Raw genomic sequence first — 21,264 nt, 5'->3', positions numbered from 1 at the left:
TTTGAGCATGCTTTTTACACCAGTTAAGATTTCAGGCTGTCACAATAGAGGCCTACAGAAATCCAGGCATTCACCATAACGTTGTCTAATTTGCACACACTGCCCTCTGTTGGAATATCTCAAATACACATGCAAATAACAGACTTTATTTACAATCACATTAAGTCGTGAATCTAATTAGTTTAACTGATGTGTTTTCTTATCCCCAAACTGCTCTGATTCTTATACCTATTTTGAATTATTCCACTATTTACATCTTGTCCACATGATGTTTGTTTTTCTCCCTAGCTGTGATAAATGATCCCTCATTAATGAGCTATGAAGTATTCAAGCCGCATGCATTAATTGTCCACAGCACAAACTGTGAAGCGAGAAATTATAGGGACGGTTAGAGGTGACCTGACTCCACGACCAGCACTGTTTAAAGTTAATGGGATGCAACACAACAGTGCAGTGGTCAGTCTAATGACACTGCACTTGCCTGGACACATTAGATACGTGCTCTGAATATGGAGAGCTACTGCGCCTACACTAGTCTGCACTGCGTCCATGTCATTACTGTCCTCACTCGCTGTCACATGCTGTGCTTTGATTACTGACATTATGTCTGGACAGCACTAACACTTATCAAAACACAAGACCAGTGAACTAATGCACAAATAAATGTGAAGTGTAATATGAGAGATGCAAAAATGAGTGTAATTTTGCCAGTGCTGTAGGTGACTAGCCTCTAATTTTCTTTTGATTGTGGTGTAAGAAAGAGGATTTATTTAAATGAATCTCATAAAATCATGTACCGTCAAATTCTGACCTTTTTTCTTCTATGTTTTTCGTTCTGTGGCTCCTACAAAATAAAATGACCAGCAATTAATGTTACACATTTTATTGTTGTGCATCTCTTAAATACACTTCGATAAACCGGTAATAAATAAAAACATGAAACAATTATAAAACAATCAAATACAATGTTTGGATAGATAGATAGATAGATAGATAGATAGATAGATAGATAGATAGATAGATAGATAGATAGATAGACAGACAGACAGACAGACAGACAGACAGACAGACAGACAGACAGACAGACAGACAGACAGACAGACAGACAGACAGACAGATAGATAGATAGATAGATAGATAGATAGATAGATAGATAGATAGATAGATAGATAGATAGATAGATAGATAGATAGATAGATAGATAGATAGATGGATGGATGGATGGATGGATGGATGGATGGATAGATAGATAGATGTACTTGTCCCTTTAAATAAGCACATTGGTCACACAAATGCATTGTGGGAAATGTCCGGAGCCAAGCCAATCACTGTTCTCCGTGCACTGTTTTGAGTTTGTTGACCGTTTGAAGCTTGTGGCGGAAGTTTAGAATATCTTATTTTATCATATTCACAGTCACACAACATTAATAAACTAGAATCTAGCTGCCAAAGAGGTAAATGTACCCGATCTGGTGTGTTTAATCTGTTCAACGTCTGATTCGCGCAGGGGTTTTTTAACTCGTTGCTATGGCGACGGAATGGCCGCGCTCGAGCAGATAGACGCTTTACGAAAGCAGAACAAAGATTTACTGAAGAAACTAAAGAAACAAACCAAAAAACTCCATCAACTGACTCTCTCATGGCCGGACGAGGAAGACCAAAGTCACCGCTCTGTGTACGAAGCATTTACCGTCGGGATTGTCCCGCGTCGAGCGCCTTTAACGGAGAGAAACAGAGCACGAGCTTCACCTTCTTCACCAACAGAGGATACCGTCATAATATCCGGTCAGAACATTAAACTTCTTATCCCGATTAACAATGGTGTCTCTTAAGATGTGTGAGGTGGTGTTTACAAACGTATGGGCTCCGTTTAAAGTGTGCATGGGTAACGTTATCTCTAAATAGTATATTTAAGTAATTTGGTAATATTTGCTATTTACGTTACCATTAGTCTCTATAGACGTCGTTCATGTCTATTTTTTATTATAAAGAAATCATAGAAAATATTTCTATTTTGAATAAATGCTGCTCTTTAAAAAAAAAAAGTTGTATTCAATCCTGAAAGAGTATCACAGGTTCCAAACATATATTAAGCAGCACAAATGTTTTCAACATTGATAATAACTGAGTATCAAATCAGGATATTAGAATGATTTTTGAGAGGTCATGTGACACTGAAAACTGGATAATGTCATTTTCAGTAATGATGCTGAAAATTCAGCCTTGCATCACAGAAATAAATTATATTTTAAAGTATATTCAAATAGAAAACCATTATTTTAAATTGTAATAATATTTCACAATATCTAAAAAAAATTCCTGTGTTTTTGTTCAAATAAATGCAGGCTTGATGAGCATAAGAAACTTCTTTCAAAAACATTAAAAGTATTAATGTTTCTGGTATTCTAATAGTACTGACCAATTATATATATATATATATTAGGGCTGTCAAAAGATTAATCGTGATAACATCACATGATCACATTAATCGTGATCACATCCAAAATAAAAGTTTGTGTTTACATAATATATGTGTGTGTACTGTGTAGAATTATTATGTATAAAAATACACACACATTCATGTATATATTTAAGGAATAATTGCATTTATATACTGTATATACATTTCTATAATTTATATTATATATAAATATTTTATATATAAATATAACCATTTTTTCTTAAATATATAGATGATTGTGTGTGTTTTTATATATATAAATAATTATACACAGTACACACACATATATTATGGAAACACAAACTTTTATTTTGGATGCGATTAATCGCGATTAATCTTTTGACAGCCCTAATATATATATATATATACATATATATATGTGTGTGTGTGTGTTATCACATTTTGCTGATAAAATGTCTTTGTATCTTCAGATGAACAACTTTCTGAACATTGTGAAGGCCCCACACCGGACCAACATAAACCCAAACACAAGCAAAGTTCAGAGGTCAGCACGTACAGCACACTCCTGCAGGACACAGGCAACAGTCGCTGGATTGGACAGAGCCGATCTGTGAGACTGATGCTGCCCAAATCTGCACCTCTCACAGCGGAGAGTCACCAGGTATGTGCACTTCAACATCGAGACTTTCAAAAAGACAGCATGGTCAACTGATAAAACTGATAAAAGCCACGTATCCAGCGCACGCTAGAGAGGAAAAAGAGGTTACTTAATCTGATGGAGATCTGATGGTTTATAATGATTTCCAAAGACGTGAAAAAAAGCACCTACAAAGAAAAATCCCCATCTGCTAAAGTGTTTTCATTTCAAGAGTACCAGATGTGTATTTTTTCCTTTCCTTTTCTTGGGACTGCAGAGAGAGACCGACAGCGCAACGACGGCTGGACTGGAGACCGCTTCAGAGAGACACATACAGCCTTTACTGGGCTATGATTGGATAGCAGGTAAGTTATTTGAATAATATTTAAATAATTAGTTTCAACTCAACAGTTTTTCGTGCAGGTGCTCTTTTGAAACCAGTAAAGGAAACCGTTTGGTTTGATTTGTTTGTAGGCCTCCTGGACGCCGAGAGCTCTCTTGCCGATCGCTCAGAGCAGTTCTTCAGCGAGCTCCGCAGCTTCCGTCAGGTCAACCGAGACGAGTGCGTCCACAACTTGTTATCAGGGTCCGTCTCTCTCTATAAAACTGTAGATTGTGTCATGAAACCCGGATAAATAAGGATTTATTGTATAATCCAATGAAGGTTAGATGTCTAAAACCACCTAACCATGGTAAAATCACTTTAACACACAGTCTTTGTTTTGTTGCATAATTCTGCGACATTTTGAAAGTTGTTTTGATTATGCAAACGCTGTATTTGTCACAGGCTTCCATCTGTTGCTGATCTTGTGTCTTCTTCCATGCGTGATGGCGAAGAGCCACCAGCAGACACGCATCAGTGTAAGAGATCTGCTGATTTGTGTTTTCATAACATGCACGTCAGGAAGTCACCGGGTCCATGAAGTCTTCATTTTCATTTGGCCTTCGGTCCACAGGCACGTTCTGCTACAGAATAAACAGTCGGCTGTTTGCGGTCCCGCTGGATGCACAGGCCGCCTGTCCGGTGTGCAAGATGCCCAAATCTGAACACCTTCATTCTGAAACAGAGCCTGCTTTAATCAGGTGAACACTGCAAAGATTTATGCATTTTTTTTTTTTTAAGTAATCATATTTCACAATATTACTTTTTTTTTTACTGTATTTTGGATCAAAATTTTGGATCAATTAAATGCAGCCTTCGTGAGCAGAAGAGACTTCTTTTAAAAACATTCAATTTAACATTTAATCAGGTGAACACTGCAAAGATTTATGCATATTTTCGTATTCATACGGTGCAATTAAAAAGTTTGGGGTCAGAATTTTTTCAAGCTAATACTTAATTCAGCAAGGATGCATTAAACTGATCAAAAGTCATTACAGACATTTATAATGTTACAAAATAATTAAATATCAATATTGATAATAATATTGCAAATGTTTCTTGAGCAGCAAGAATGATTTCTAAAGGATCGTGTGACACTGAAGACTGGAGTAATGATGCTGAAAATTCAGCTTTAAACACAGGAAAAAATTACATTTGACTATATATTCACATAGAAATAGTTATTTTAATTGGTAATAATATTTCACAATATTACTTTTTTTTACTGTATTTTGGATCAACTAAATGCAGCCTTCGTGAGCAGACGAGACTTCTTTTAAAAACATTTAAAAAATCATCCCTGCCTCAAACTTCTGAACTGTAGTGTTTCATACAAAAATCTAAAATAGTTTTGAATAGTCAACAGTGGTTTAGTTAAATTGTTTTAAATGGTCAACGACAAATTAAGATGTGAAAAATATGAAAGATAAAAAAATGCGTATTCCATTTTCTTTAGAAATATGTTTGGAAATAATGTTGTTTATACCATTTCAAACAAAATGTTTACTTAAGTGATACAAAAAAAAATTATAGACAGAAATGAATGTGCAGTTGGGTCTGTAGACAGCTCAGAAAGTTGCCGTTTCTTAGACTTGATTGATATTACTCTGTGAATGAGTGACAGTTTGAGTATCAGTGTCTGACCGTCTCTCTGCGTTTGCTTCAGGGTCAGTATTCCTCGCTCAACTCTGCTGCCAGCTCACCAATACACATCCCATCGCCGCTGCAGTTTTGATTCCTCTGACAGTCTGAGTTTGCCCTCGGTGAGTTTCATTTTGGATAAATCAGCATTAACTGATAAACAATATATATATACGGTACCTGTCAAAAGTTTGGAAACATTACAAAGAAAATGCTTAAGAAACATTTCTGATTATTATTAATGTGCACATGTTTGTGGAAATCGTCATACTTTTTTCAGGATTCTTTGATGAATAGAAAGTTCAATTAATAGCTTTTCTTAAATTTCTTAAAGCATTTCTTAAATAGAAATCTTTTGTAACATTAATGTCTTAAATGAAGACTAAATGTCTTCATAAATGTCTTCACTGTCACTTTTGATCAATTAAATTAATGTAAATGAATAAAAGTATAAATGTATCTTTTTAAAATCTTACCACAAATGTTTGAATAGTACCATTGTTTCCATAAAAATGTGAAGCAGCAAAAACCGTTTTCAATATTGACAATAATAATAAAGGTTTCTTGAGAAGCAGATCATCATATTAGAATGATTTCTGAAGGATCATGTGACACTGAAGACTGGGGTAACGATTCTGAAAATTCAGCTTTGATCACAGGAGTAAATTACATTTTTAAATCTATTAAAATATAAAACAGTTCTCTTAGTTAATAGTAATATTTCGCAATATTACTGTTTTTACTATGTTTTTGTTTAAATAAATGCAGCCTTGGTGAGCAGAAAAGACATTTAAAAAAAATGTTTCAAAACATTTGACAGGTACCGTATATATCAACCAAAACTATTATATGGTTGATATTTGGCTTTTGAGATCATCGCCATTGGCTAATAATGTGCCTGTCAGCTTTATTAATGGATAATTCACATTTTTCAGTGTTTGATCATTTTTGTGTCACAAATGATGATTATGAACATCTGCTAACTATTTATTCTCATGCACATGACACATTTTACAGCACTGTCTGTCCGGGTGGTCCAATCCCACCCTGAACTCTGGCTCTCAGATGAGCAGTCTGGATCTGCGGGGCTCAATGACAACACATGCGGCCACGAGAGGCTCATCCTCCTCATCCTGGCTTCACGATAAACTGGTGAGACATTATAGGGAGCACAGTCCAGGTGTTTAGCGACCATTGCAGATGCTACATATTTATAGTTGTCAATTTGTTAATATTGATGGCATTTCAATATCACTTTATATGAAAACAGTGTTGATAATATGTATTTTATCTGTTAATGTCTGTTTCCTAATGCACCTGCTTCAATGGCTACATCCAGGCATCATGCAAATCAGTTAATCCATATCATGTTTACTTTACAGTCAGCAAACAGAGATAAAACCAAATGTAGTTTCATGGGAACTCCTGAAAGAAAAAACATCTCATCTTATTTAGAAATCTGACTGTTTTCCATTGAATGGCCTGATGACTGAAATGTTTGTGCAGAAACATGGTCACGTTTGTCTTGCAGTTGCATTGGAAATTTTGTGTGTCAAATCTGTAATGTTTATTCCTTTCATTCAATCTTTTAATATCACATCTGCATATGCATGTTAGTGTACAAGAAACTACACGCAAGTTATTTCTAGATTAAGAATAGCTTCATAACTGTTTATCTTGGATGATTTGTGTCAGCTCAATATTTTTGCTAACTTTCAATCACTTTTAATCATATTTTTAGGATTCATCTCTGCCCAATCCATCAAGACACCAGCATTCTGACCAGCTTCAAACTGTGTCTCGTTTGCCACGATATGCCTTTCAGCATTTAGACCCAAAGAGGGCAGAACCCCACAGCCGCTCGTACGCACTTTACTGACGTCTCTGCAGAGTTGCATTCAAAAAGGAGCAACGCATGAATGTGTTTGCTGCGTCCAGTGGATTTCCTGGATTTACTGAAACGAGTGCTTGTGAACAAGTTGCTTTTTTGTATGTGTAATAATGATAAACCATGAATCATTTGTGTGAATCACTTCTACCATGGTGATGTCCGCTTGTTTTTTTCAAATAAAGAAATTAAATGGAACTTCAAGTGTAACAGTAATTTCTGTTTTCATCTGTTGCATCATCTGGTGAGTCTTTTAATGTTCACTGAACAGTAAAACTTTAATGTTAAGTGCTTAATGTGATATTGTAGACTATGCACAGGTTGTAAATACTCAAATGTGTTAAGGTAAATCATGCACATATTTATATGCACATTACTGAGCTACATTAATTCACTTTATATTCACTAAATAAACCACATTTGGCAAAGCTTAATTGCACATTACAATATTTATTACTTGCATTATTTACTAAATGTTGCATTTGGAGATGCATGTATATACAATTGATGCTTAAACACATTACTATACGATTATTGAGGTTGCACTTTATTTTACAGTACATGCACTAATGTGTAATTACCCAATAAATTACTGGGAAAACATAAGGTAACTAACTACTTAAGGTTAGGTTTAGGAGTAGGTTCAGGGTTAGTTCATAGTTTTTGCAATTACTATAACAAGTATGTTTATGGGGAACAGGACTGTAAAATAAAGTTTTCAACCGTTATTTAATCTTAATGAATGTGTAAAGGTAAGGTATGCACATAATAAAAAGCTTGTAAATAAAATGATACTTATGTGTATATATGCCAACTTTCTATGGCTACAACAGTTCCTCCTCCTCACTGTGTGTGATTGGTCTGATGCAAAATATAAAGGCATTCAAACTGAGTGACATTTAGTGCAGCGCTCAGAATCTGCATCTGTGTTGATCATGACACCATCTACCTCAACAAGAAGCACTTTTATTCTGCTGTTTTATCTGGTGAGTTTGGCTTTTCTTTCTATTTTCGACTAGACGTTTTTCAATAATATTAGTTTCTTCCCAAAGAGACTTTTATTATTGCATGTTTAGGATAAAAATCATAAGGACTTGTCTCAAGACTAAGTAAGCTTCAAAATAAAGGTTCCAATTAGCGCCAAAATGTTAAATTGTACAATTTGATGCCACAGAAGTTGTTATTCAAAGATTTTAATTCTCTAGTACTTCAGAAAACAAATGGAAAAACTGTTAGAACTTGAAAACAACCATATACAGTCTAAATGGTTCTTGCTAAGATGAGGGAGTTTTACAAATAATCGATTGTTTAACGTCCAAATAAAATGCGACAGACAAGTGTGTGCCATCGCACTCTTGGTCTTCTTTAATGACATTTAATAATTCGTTGAAAGTTTCGCATGCAGCCTATATCAGTTGTTTTTTTATTGAATATTCACACGAAGTATGCTAAGATATATTGAAAGAGTTTCAACCAAGAGGCACTTAATGCAAAACGCTGTTTCACAGACCCAGCACACTGACCCCTTGGGAGGCTTTAAACAAGCAATTGCACTTCAGAATTTAGTCACAAAAGAATTTCCAAGCAAGAGGACAACAAAGCATTTCAATTACTGGTAATCTTCATCTGTAGCCTACCTAGTCATTTCTGCCCGCAGACACAGACTAGAGCTTTGAGTTGCCACAGTTCTTTCACAATATGACCAAGATAAAATAACCAATCTGTGAGAGGATCTTTCAAAACAGATCAGAGGTGAACCCTGGACATGATGGACATTCAGTTTGGTTGGTTTGATACGCAGGGATCCCCAATGCAAAACCAACCCACCCACTCACAGCATGAAGAGACGCGTGTCTCTTGGCTTGCTTTTCATAACTTGTTTCCCTGTACTTTTTGTGTGGTTTTTTGTAGTGACCAGGTCATAAAAGCAAACCTGATAAAAAACATTTCAGTGGGTGTTTCTCGTGTTGAGAAATTTCCATTGTGTGACCTCCCTCTTATCTGACCCTTATCTCAGGCAGTTTGACAAAAAACTATTACATGCATGTGCATTTGCCAGTGCCATCAAAACATCCTGGGCTGGGTTTCCCAAAAGCATCCTAAGTTGATCGTATAGACAATTGGTGGCAATTGTTCTACGATCAACTTAAGCTTACGATGCTTTTGGGAAACCCTGCCCAGATCCATATTGTCCTTCAATGGCATTTTCCGTAGAACTAGTGGAAATATTCCTAGAATTTCCCTGGACTGTACCTGTTTTCACAGGCGATTTGATTAAATCAGATGTCAGTCTCCATCTCATCTTGTCAGCTCATTTGTTTACATCTGATGATAGATTTGAACTTTAAAAGCATCTGCAATTAAAGTAATAAAGGCTGTCAAGCAGGTTGGCAAATCTACAAAACAATCAGTCATAAAATGACTCTTTAAAACTGCACACCCTTCCTAGTAAATTTAATAATAGTAAGCTCATGCACTTTCCCGTTTCCTCTATTTAATGTGTCACACACTCCTTATAGTTCATTAGAGTTCCTTTGGGGTCAAACTTATTGTGATGTTACCTACCTGTTTTTGAACTGATTATGCAATCCTAAAACTAGTCAAAAGAAGAAGAAAAAAAACGTCCGTTGGTTTCAACAAATGTTTTGAAGGTGTTTTTTTTTTTACCTTTACTTCCTTTCAAAAAGACATTTAGGTTAAGTCAAGCTTGTTATCATTCACTATATCTGCAGGGCACATGCGTTACCAAACTTTTGTTTGGGTACAACTGCGCATTTACACTCAAGTTTAAACACTGTAGTAAGCCTATAGTATCTGGTTTAATGATCAACAGAATACAGAAAAATATTAAAGGCCAAAGAAAAATGCAGAAAGTAGAAGATTTAACCTGATATAAGTAGACAATATTTATGATTAGCATTAGTATTCATCAGTTTTATTTGTTTTTCTTTAACAGCTTTTTCCATGTATACACGCCAGCTGTCCAACTAAATGTGCAAATGGTAAGTTTATACCACTTTATCTTTAGCATCTTTCATGTCTCAAACATAGGCTACTGCCTGAGGTGAACTAGATTGCAAATCAAATTTCTGAAGTACAATCCACAGTTGGCCTATAGTATTCTGTGTAACTATACCATTATGACTGATCTCAGTCCATTACTCACTCATGAGATATATTTAGATGATTAGATAATTGATTGAAAAAAAGCCACGATGAAGCGTGTGGGAAGCAAAAGTCTTTTGAACGCTGAGACTGACATAAATGGCATTTAAACTTATATTTTTATCAGGATTGACCAAGTTAGAGTCTTAAAACAGCTTATACACTCTTAAAAATAGAGGTTTCTCAATGCAATGGAAGAACCATTTTGGGTTCCCCAAAAGAACCTCTCAGAGAACAGTTCTTAAAAGAATAATAACCTTTTTCCAATTGAGCAATGGAAAAATAACTAACCTCAAAATAAGTACCACACAACCCTCTGTAACCATTACCTTTTATGTGTAATGTCTGAAAAAAAAAATGACTCAGACATTTAACATCCTTATAGCTAAGCATGACCCAATGTCCTTTTATAGTAAAAACTGTGGTTACTTGCTCATCCACTCCATTTAGCTTCATGTAATTTTGTATTGCATAGGTTTTATTCTATTAGTGGTATATTTTGAGGCACACATCACTAGACAAACGATAGAAATGCAGCTTGAGGAGAAGAGAGCTCTTACTTTAAGCGGCCGCACTTTTTTTCCTGGCAAAATGGACTAAGACTCCTACCATATGTCCCAGAGTTATCTAAAAACTAACTTTAAGATGGACTTTTTCAACTTGGGCAGTAAAAAAAACCACCTAGCAACTATTCCGAACACCTCAGAGATCACATTGATCTGAAACTGTCATAAGGTTTGTTCCCATTTCCTTGTAAAATTGAAAAATCTAGTGTCATGCTGCCAGTCAACATGTAAATGTAACAGATGGGTGGTTTAAAACAGTCAATCTGGCCCTATAACTGGCATTAGAAAACATCAGCAGCTGACCAAAAGCTTGCACCCTTTGTCACAATAAAGCCTTGACTTATGCGAATCGACTTTAGGGAGTTTACTCAGCCTTTAACTGAATGCTTTTCCCTGAAGTTTCAGAATGTCTGTATCTGTAATTTGTGTATGAGTGTGTGTTTTGAAACCGCCAGTCACTTCAAAACTCTTGTAATCATGCTGCATAATTGCTTTTACTCCTGCACATCCAGCAGAGCGGTATCACATGGAGATTACTTTTGATGTGTGTGTTCTGTTTCTCATGTAGGTTATAACAAACCCGACTGTGAGTGTGAGAGTAATTGTTACCGGAAATCCAGACAGGGAATCCTGACATGTCAGTACTGCACTCAAAAGTGTTCTGGTTAGTGATTGCATGACATTTCCCTGAAAATACAAGTAAGCTTTGAAAGGGTAAACAAAACTCTTAATGTCATCCTTTATTTACTTGCTTCATACACATTCCTGGTCTTACTGTGTGTGACTCATCAGTGCTCATTTTTACATGGAAAAATGATGTTGATAAGGGGATAGTTTTGCAATTCAATTAATTTCCACTGGATACACTCAAGTTACTCCCCATTTTTTCTTGTTTCCCAACCCTTCTCAGGAAATTGACGAATCATGCTCAAGACTGGGAATGTGAAAGAAAGTAAATTAATGTTGACTTTAACCTAGTGTCCATTGAAAGCGTTTTGTTCTAGACAGACGTCTTTTGCACGTAACAAACGTTCTAATAATGCCGTGCTTAAGTTAAAATATGCTCAACAACACATCTCGAGACCTAGCGTTTTTATCCATTTCACTGCTCGCGTTTCACGTTCTTGCTAATTACGTGTTGTTTGCGTGTCAATACGTGTTGATTTTTCATGTGTAAGCAACAAAACTTGAACTTGTATAAACGTGAGCGCCACGTTTTTAGATCGCTGTGTCGTGCACGAGCGTAGCGACCAAAGGCGTCCGTCTATGATGCATGTTTACATAGAAAAACAATAGAAAAGCAGCTCAGTGATTGCAAAAGCGCTTTCTGTGTGAATTGTCCCTAACCTGGGTCAAGCTTAACGTGAAAAGTTCACTTCAAATTGAAAGTTTTTCATACTTATTAAACTTTTTTTTTTTTTTTTTTTTACTATAAGATGTTTGTATGTTTTAGTACAATTATTGTCACTGACGGCTCTGTATGTCTTTGTATATTTCGGGTGGAAACAGAGGATAAAAATCAGGTGGAAGTTACTCCATGCACTCAGGAAAGCAATCGGAAGTGCTCCTGCAAACCAGGTTTTTACTGTAAGGAAGGCAATAATTATGGCACATACTGCCATAAACCATGTGTTCCCTGTGGGACGGGCACATTCTCCAGCAAACCCTCTCTGGACCGAGCCTGCAAGCCTCATAAAGAGTGAGTTACATTCATACATATTAGAACATTCATGGTTTTTTTCTAGCTTCCCACAATTACCTTTAAAAAATATTTAGAAATTATCATTAATGCATGCAAGTCCAAATAGGGGCTAGAATATTTTGGTGACGGGCTCTTTTGACCTTCATTAAACTAGCAACAGTATTTTATGGGACTGAAATACTCAAACTTTTTAATAGGCATGCGTGTAAATGTGTGATTTACACAATGCATTATTTTTTTATTGCCAATAAGCAGCTAGTCCTTCATATAACAATTCAGCATTAAACATTTCAAGAGAATGAAAACAGCATAAATTCATCATAACAGTATAAAGAGTCGGCTAGTTTCACTCTCTTTTATTTTTCTATCTATCTCTATCTCAGTTTTTTTTCTCACTCACTTTCTCTATCTCTCTCACACAATTTATATCTTGACTTCTGCTTGTCACTTATTTTTACAATGCAGCTTCAGCATTCGGTCTGTTATACTACAGTATATGGTTTATTTTAACTGTAAAGTACCACATCAGAGACTTTTTACCATTCTCATCACACATCTGTGTATGAGAATCAACAGTCCCTGTGAAGTGTACAGACAGCTGTAAATGGTTAAATATATGCAAGGACAATCAGACCAATCACAAGTCAGTATGCAAATTACAGTGATATCAGCTCTGGTGGTTACTTTTAGAATTCTCAACATTCTATCTGGGAAGGTTAAGGTTAACAAAAGCACACATAAGATTGAGTTATTTGCATATTATCTACTAGATATCTGAGGAATGTTAAACCAGTTCTGTCTTACAAACACACAATTTTAAATCAACATGAAAAGGCTGAGCTGCTCTTGTCTCACCTATTCTCTCGGTGCCCTTTTCCACAGTTGTGCTCAGTTGGGAATGATGATGGTCAACGAGGGCACAGCGACACAGGACAGAGAGTGTGGGTATGCCACAAGAAGGATGGCAGCATCATCTACCTCCTCCATTATCATTACTACCATCTCTTCCGATACAACTCCCACCCCGAGGACAGGTACTGTTGGGATGTGTTGATTATGCAAACATATCTTTATGGAATAGAATGTATAAAATATTTCATCTTACAGTGAAAAATATAGTAACCCCCAGGAGCTTGGGCACAGAGGACACATCAACACAGGACAGGGAGGCCGTGAATGCCACAACAAAGATGGCAGCATCATCTACCTCCTCCATTATCATTACTACCAACACAACTCCCACCCCGAGGACAGGTACTGTTGGGATGTGTTGATTGTATATACAGTGATGTCTTTTTGGAATGTAATGTATAAAATATTTGCATCTTAAAGTTATTATTATTATTTTATTTTTTTAAACCTGTGGGAGTCAGAATTGCAAGATATAAACTTGATTGACAGGTTATCTGACCAATCATACTTCGCCATCCGCCATTTTGTCCGACAAAGCAGTCAGGAGAGTTAGTAGATTAACATGGGAGAGTGTACTGACGTCTTTCCGCAGTTAAAACAACATTCCTTCTGATGTTTATTCATGTTTATTTGATGCTATAAAATGAACTAGACGGAAGAGATGATCGGTTCACGAGCAGCTTTAACTGAGGCACTACAGCGATCTGACAGACACATAAAACAGTATTTATCGTTTAAATTTCTTTTAAAAAAATGACTACATTTGAAAGGTGAGACTTTGTTTAATATGTTTAATATCCATAGTAACCGAATGTTTAAGTAACCGAAAAGTAACCTGGTCTGTCCTTCTGTCGGCGCGTCGTCAGTGTCCTCTGCTCCGCGATGCATTTTTCTCTGCGTGAGAACATGGTGTGTGTGTGTGTGAGAGAGAGTGTCGTAGCTTGTCGGACATAGCGACAGTAACTAAGGGGGGTTGGCGAACGGTCATTGTGAGAGATTTTGTGTGTGTGTGTGTGTGTGTGTGGCGGAAACAAGCTAGTAACCAGATTTAATTAATGAATTCAACCTGTAAAGAATATAGCAGAGTCATATTACCTAAAGAAGGTAATAAGGTAATAATTACTGAGCTGCGCTGAAGTCAGTTCTGTGTTGATTCAGGTCCGTTATAAAGATCATCAGTTATTAAATTAGTTAATTTAATCTATAAAGCTGTTCTAAAAAAGAAAAGAAGCTCAGTTCTCATCCAATAGTGTTAGTGCAATAATATTGTTGAGTGAAATGACATTGTGTTACTCTTTGTCATCACCAGAGGGCAATCATCTACAAAGAGACGGCAACCCAGAAGAAAGCCAGTCCAGTTGGCTGCTGCTGATAATCTTACTGTTGATGCTCTTGTTCATGACTGGATTTTGTATGCTGATGAAAAGCAAGGCCCTGAAAACCCTTTTAAAAAGCTTCGGTATGATATAAAGACTATAATGCATTGGATCTTATGAATACTTAAGCAAGCAACAGGCTATAAATCAATACAAATAACACAACCCTGCAATGAGACTTTGGGAATTTACAAAAAAAATGAAATGTAAACCCAAGAAACTCCTTTTGAACAACAGCCTTCTGTTGTCATGTCTAAAGTGCAGTGTAGCGGCTATACGAGGCCTGGAATCCACCCAGATAACTTCTTACAGTAAAGCCAAATGCACTGTGTCTCACGTGCTTTAATTCCCATAAGGTCACACTCAACATATATATTCAGAGTGTTTCAGAATGACATGCATTCAACACATCCGTGGCAACCTGAGAAACCACAGAACGCCCATATGCACGAAACATACATTTCACACCGTCACCTACACGAGCTGCTCTCACTGTCTGACACACACAGCATATTTACTTCTGTCTTGTTTTCATTTTAGGTTTAATAAAGAGAGAACATGTAAGTACTTTTTGAGATTGCATATCACAAGAAATTAAATTAACTTGATTTTGTTCATATAACTAAAGTGTTAAAGAGGACCTATTATGCACTTTTACAAAGTCTTGTTTTTGGGCTCTACTAGAATAGGTTTATGCTTGAACGTTCAAAAAACACATTATTTTTGGTAGCTCTTCTCATTAACGCTCCGTTTAGTTCCTGTCTCTATGAAGCCCCTCCTTCTGAAAAGCACAATGTGCTCTGATTGGTCGGCTGGACCAGTGTGTTGTGATTGGTCAAGCACTTTGAGGGTGTTTGGGAAAGGTCCCGCCCCTTGCCATAACCGTTGCTGAATTATACTAGTACTACTCGTACTACTTTTACCATATCTACAGTATCTATGTCAGAAATAGCAAGAGTAGTATGCGTTTATGAATTCAGCATGTGAGTTTCAACACACTACTAATTAACTCAGCCAGGCCCCGCCCCTTTATTTTGCATATGCCTTGCGCGGGAATTATTTAAATGAGGAATATTGTGACGTGTTCGTTCCTGAAAGAAAACTCAAGACTACAATGGAGGCGTTTCAGGAGTTCAGAAACACTGATATAGAGAAGAACTTTCGCTGGAGGGACTTTGTGCTTTGTAACTTGGCAGACCTCAAACAGCAACATTACACACTAAATACATTTAAAAAAAATTAAAAAGGCATAAAAGGTCCTCTTTAAAGTGAAAATTCCCCTTTAATTTTGTTGTATGGTCACTGTAGGACGAACAGCAGCACTGGAGACAGAAAGCAGGTGACCACCAAATTTTGTCCAATTCCCAATCCAACACCTCAACAGATCACAACATGGAGACTGAGATACTGCTCGGCAGTGATGTCAGAGAGGTCAAAGGTCAGAGTATGGGGATGGCACCCCAATCTAGGGGTGTGCAGCAGGTCACAGTGAAGCACAATGGGCAGGGTGAGAACGTCAGCAATACTGTAGGTGAGTCCTGGAAGCTTAGAGCCATTTCTGAACTTTATGTTGAATTTGCCTTCGCATTGCATTTGAACTTATTGTACAGGATCTTTATAAATGATTTAAAGGAATACAAATGCTGTCGTGATTTAACAAAAAAGTAGATCATAGGAAGAAGAAGCTCCAAAAATGTTCAGTCTGTTGCTCACTCAGATCTGGAATGTAGTGCATATGTCATGTGGACACAAAACAACACATCTTCTCTACAAAACTCTAATTTATTGTTGGCTCCTTGAAAAATTGCTTTGTTCCTCTCTTTTTATTCGCTTTGGATAAAAGCATCTTCTAAATGTAAATGAAATGGACTAAGTCTTTTATTGAGTTTCGTTTTCTGATAAATGCATACAAATTAAGTGATTGTATTAGTGCTGTCAAATTGATTAATCACATCTAACATACAGTCAGGTCCATAAATATTGGGACATCGACACAATTCTAATCGTTTTGGCTCTATACACCACCACAATGGATTTGAAATTAAATGAAGATGTGCTTTGACTGCAGGCCCTCAGCTTTAATTTGAGGGTATTTACATACAAATCAGGTGAACGGTGTAGGAATTACAAGAGTTTGTATATGTGCCTCCCACTTTTAAAGCGACCAAAAGTAATGGGACAGATTAACAATCATAAATCAAACTTTCACTTTTTAATACTTGGTTGCAAATCCTTTGCAGTCAATTACAGCCTGAAGTCTGGAACGCATAGACATCACCAGACGCTGGGTTTCATCCCTGGTGATGTTCTGCCAGGCCTCTACTGCAACTTTCTTCAGTTCCTGCTTGTTCTTTGGGCATTTTCCCTTCAGTTTTGTCTTCAGCAAGTGAAATGCATGCTCAATTGGATTCAGGTCAGGTGATTGACTTGGCCATTGCATAACATTCCACTTCTTTCCCTTAAAAATCTCTTTGGTTGCTTTCGCAGTATGCTTCGGGTCATTGTCCATCTGCACTGTGAAGCGCCGTCCAATGAGTTCTGAAACATTTGGCTGAATATGAGCAGATAATATTGCCCGAAACACTTCAGAATTCATCCTGCTGCTTTTGTCAGCAGTCACATCATCAATAAATACAAGAGAACCAGTTCCATTGGCAGCCATACATGCCCACGCCATGACACTACCACCACCATGCTTCACTGATGAGGTGGTATGCTTTGGATCATGAGCAGTTCCTTTCCTTCTCCATACTCTTCTCTTCCCATCTTCTCTTCTGGTACAAGTTGATCTTTGTCTCATCTGTCCATAGGATGTTGTTCCAGAACTGTGAAGGCTTTTTTAGATGTTGTTTGGCAAACTCTAATATGGCTTTCCTGTTTTTGAGGATCACCAATGGTTTACATCTTGTAGTGAACCCTCTGTATTCACTCTGGTGAAGTCTTCTCTTGATTGTTGACTTTGACACACATACACCTACCTCCTGGAGAGTGTTCTTGATCTGGCCAACTGTTGTGAAGGGTGTTTTCTTCACCAGGGAAAGAATTCTTCAGTCATCCACCACAGTTGTTTTCCGTGGTCTTCCGGGTCTTTTGGTGTTTCTGAGCTCACCGGTGCGTTCTTTCTTTTTAAGAATGTTCCAAACAGTTGATTTGGCCACACCTAATGTTTTTGCTATCTCTCGGATGGGTTTGTTTTGTTTTTTCAGCCTAATGATGGCTTGCTTCACTGATAGTGACAGCTCTTTGGATCTCATATTGAGAGTTGACAGCAACAGATTCCAAATGCAAATAGCACACTTGAAATTAACTCTGGACCTTTTATCTGCTCCTTTGTAAATGGGATAATGAGGGAATAACACACACCATAGCCATGGAACAGCTGAGCAGCCAATTGTCCCATTACTTTTGGTCCCTTAAAAAGTGGGAGGCACATATACAAACTGTTGTAATTCCTACACCGTTCACCTGATTTGGATGTAAATACCCTCAAATTAAAGCTGAAAGTCTGCAGTTAAAGCACATCTTGTTCGTTTCATTTCAAATCCATTGTGGTGGTGTATGTCCCAATATTTATGGACCTGACTGTAAATGTTTATGTTTATTTAAGACACACACACACACACACACACACACACACACACACACACACACACACACACATAGGCAAAAGAGCATCTTCTTTAATGATTCACTGATGATAGGGTCTGATGAGGAAATGATAAAAACTAATTTTGGGGGAACTTCTTACAAGCCAGAAACTGTTGCAATAATTTCCATATAGTATTTATTTTATGTTATGTTATAACTGACGTGTCACTTAAGCCTGTTGGAGCTTGAATGTTTTCGACTGGTTAAGTGATGGAAAATTGTAATTAACGTGTGTTCTGTCACTTAATCTTTAGGGCAGACACACCTCATGTTTCCTTGCACTTTATCTGCAAGTCCATTATTGTCTAAATTCCATTTTCACTTCCTGTTATGTGGGGGCTTTTTCTTTTACAACTATTTTGTTTGTTTTGGATTTCCTTTTAGCTTTTTCCCTGCTCCTATTTCCCTGATACAAATCAGTCCGGTTCCTTTTCTGTCTACCTAGCATAACAAAATGATTTAGTTTTTAGGATTTGCTGCTTAAATGTGCAAAAAACACATTATTTATTCACATATCTAACATTGTTGCAGCGCTTCTCTTCCCAGTCTGTCAGTCTGGTGTGTTTCTCAAAGCCATAGACATGCATACATACATACATATTTATGATTTTGGCTACAAAAAGGTATGGGCAGTATAAGTTTGCTGCATTTTTGCATTGAGAGGGTATAAATAAGACCTGTTTTGATTTTTAGTATAAAAGTTGTGTTGACTTCATCATCGTTTGTCTATTTTAGGGGCCATCTACATCTACTCTCCTGGAACGGTGGTTTTAGGCTCCAACTCAGGCGATAAAAAGGAAGAGGCAGGAGTTTGCGAAGAAGCCTTTCCCCTCATCGGCGCACCTCAGCAAGAGTCAAATCCACCTTCACAGGAGGTCAGAATAACAATGAGTGCACAGGAAAAGGCCGAGGAGGAACTGAGCTTGAGTTTTCCTGTGCCAGCAACTGGAAAGTGAGAACTTGAACATGTGGTTTCTTGCATGAACTTCAGAATAGCCTTCAACGAGGTTCCAGGTTGAATCACGAGGCTGAAAATCACAAGTTGGCCGGTGTAATCTTTCTGGTAGATCGTGGCACGATAGTGAATGCTAAGGTCACGGTTTTGCTTCCCGAGAAACACGCATGCTGACATAATGTATTGGTTAGGCTACCTTGAACGAACTGAGAGTCGAATACAGCATGCGCGAATGTTCCAGATGTAGAGCGCCAAGTAATGAGTTTTGTCTTTTTGCACGTTCACTAAAAAGCCGTTAACACCAAGGACGATAACTATAAAGATAACGATAAAGATTTAGCTCTAAAAATCGTTCTCAATATTACAGTATAGCAGAGTTGACACCACAGCTATAACGATAACAGCAGAGAACTATCGTTTTTATCCAGCTAAAAAAACAATACAAACATTGGCAGCCTGCTGTAGACCTATGAGCTCGAGCATTTAAAGTGACAGACCAGCACGTGCATCCGATCATGTGGATGCTATTATCTTTATAGTTATCATTCTTGGTGTGAACGGGCCTTTACGCTTCATTTATGTTTGTCAATTTTTTTTCTTTCGAAATGCACATCTAAATTGCTGCTGCAGCAAAAAATTCTGATGTTTTTTTGTTTTAAATGTACTTTTCCTCTCAGTGACACTGTAAAAGTGTGAGCACAGGAGGTACAGACAGGGTGAGAAAAACGCCCACGAAAGGTGTTTTGAGTTTTCACAACGTATATCCTATAAGACTGGGGTAATAAAACTAAAACGCAGAAGATGTGCATGAATTGTTTTGTTGTTTAAAGGGATAGTTCACTTTAAAATTAAAATTCTGTCATCATTTACTCACCCTCAAGTTGTTTCAAACCTGTATTAATTTATTTCTTCTGCTGAACACAAAGAAAGATATTTTGAAGAATGTCAGTAACCAAACAGTAGTCTGTACCCATTGACTTCCATAGTAGGAAAAAAAAATACTATGGAAGTCAATGGGTACAGACTACTGTTTGGTTACTGACATTCTTCAAAATATCTTTCTTTGTGTTCAACAGAAGAAATAAATTAATACAGGTTTGAAACAACTTGAGGGTGAGTAAATGATGACAGAATTTTAATTTTAAAGTGAACTATCCCTTTAAGTGAGTGGTCGAGAGCCAAGAGATTTCATCTGTATGTTTCTAAACAGGGTTTTGTTTTACCACGTGGGTGTTTAATATGCATGTAAAAAAAAAAAAAAAAAAACCCGACCTCACCTCTGGAAAGAAGGTGCCTGATTTAACTTCTGTAGGAGGTCGGGGCAGACTGCGTTTAACCTGCAACCTTTAAAAACGAGTCAACGACAATAGAGAGCCTTCAGAAGACGCTTTATACACCTCACATCCTCCATTTACTTGTCAGTGTCAGCTTTATTTATTTTGGTTTGTTTGCTATTTTTGATTTTTGTCTTTGGCAGTGTGCATGGAGTTTTTGTAAATGAATGTGTTCTGATGCTTTATTAATATAAAGAAAATAAAGTCTATGTTTTTATTTACTCTATAGATAGTTTTTTTTGCTCATCATGACTCCAAACTCATCAAGCTGCTAGACGGTATTTTTGGCGTCATATTTGAGCATAATAAAACACAAAAACATAATAAAACATATATCTATCTATCTATCTATCTATCTATCTATCTATCTATCTATCTATCTATCTATCCATATCCATCCATCACACATCCATCCATCACACACCCAGTTTAGTAAAACAGTACACCTGATGGATTTGTACACTATGTAAGTATAATTATGAAGCCAGTGCAATGCTTTTATTTAGCATTTTTCTAATTTAATATATAACATTTGAGTGATTTAACTGAAAAAATGCTCTCAAAATATTCACAAATTAGCTTGGTGACCTAAACATAGTTCTGAAAAGGCTATTGTTTATTTCTTTTTCATTTACG

At 36.8% G+C, this 21,264-nt stretch overlaps 2 protein-coding genes across 4 annotated transcripts; both read left to right on the top strand.

The window, feature by feature from the left end:
* Positions 1-1,294: 1,294 nt before the first annotated feature.
* On the top strand, positions 1,295-7,178 carry miip (migration and invasion inhibitory protein). 2 transcript variants are annotated; one of them, XM_079598450.1, is made up of 9 exons: positions 1,295-1,785; positions 2,893-3,083; positions 3,337-3,424; positions 3,534-3,645; positions 3,847-3,920; positions 4,016-4,142; positions 5,108-5,204; positions 6,100-6,234; positions 6,824-7,178. In XM_079598450.1, the coding sequence occupies exons 1-9, from the start codon at positions 1,539-1,541 to the stop codon at positions 6,959-6,961; spliced, it is 1,209 nt and encodes a 402-aa protein (XP_079454576.1). In that variant the 5' UTR covers positions 1,295-1,538; the 3' UTR covers positions 6,962-7,178. The 2 variants fall into 2 exon arrangements, with proteins under 2 accessions (XP_079454576.1, XP_079454577.1); XM_079598451.1 differs by having other exon boundaries at positions 1,300-1,785; positions 3,534-3,621.
* Positions 7,179-7,851: 673 nt separating this feature from the next.
* LOC306990481 (uncharacterized protein) lies at positions 7,852-20,848 on the top strand. Of its 2 annotated transcripts, none has more exons than XM_079597356.1 (10): positions 7,852-7,956; positions 9,927-9,972; positions 11,270-11,365; positions 12,211-12,400; positions 13,286-13,437; positions 13,523-13,657; positions 14,625-14,774; positions 15,232-15,251; positions 16,000-16,222; positions 19,075-20,848. In XM_079597356.1, the coding sequence occupies exons 1-10, from the start codon at positions 7,906-7,908 to the stop codon at positions 19,293-19,295; spliced, it is 1,284 nt and encodes a 427-aa protein (XP_079453482.1). In that variant the 5' UTR covers positions 7,852-7,905; the 3' UTR covers positions 19,296-20,848. The 2 variants fall into 2 exon arrangements, with proteins under 2 accessions (XP_079453482.1, XP_079453481.1); XM_079597355.1 differs by having other exon boundaries at positions 13,511-13,657.
* The last annotated feature ends 416 nt before the right edge of the window (positions 20,849-21,264 follow it).

The sequence above is a fragment of the Phoxinus phoxinus genome, assembly GCF_949152265.1.
Source record: "Phoxinus phoxinus genome assembly, chromosome: 22".
Taxonomy (NCBI): Eukaryota; Metazoa; Chordata; class Actinopteri; order Cypriniformes; family Leuciscidae; genus Phoxinus; species Phoxinus phoxinus.
Note: the sequence above shows the minus strand (reverse complement) of the source record. Positions and strands in the feature narration are given on the sequence as shown.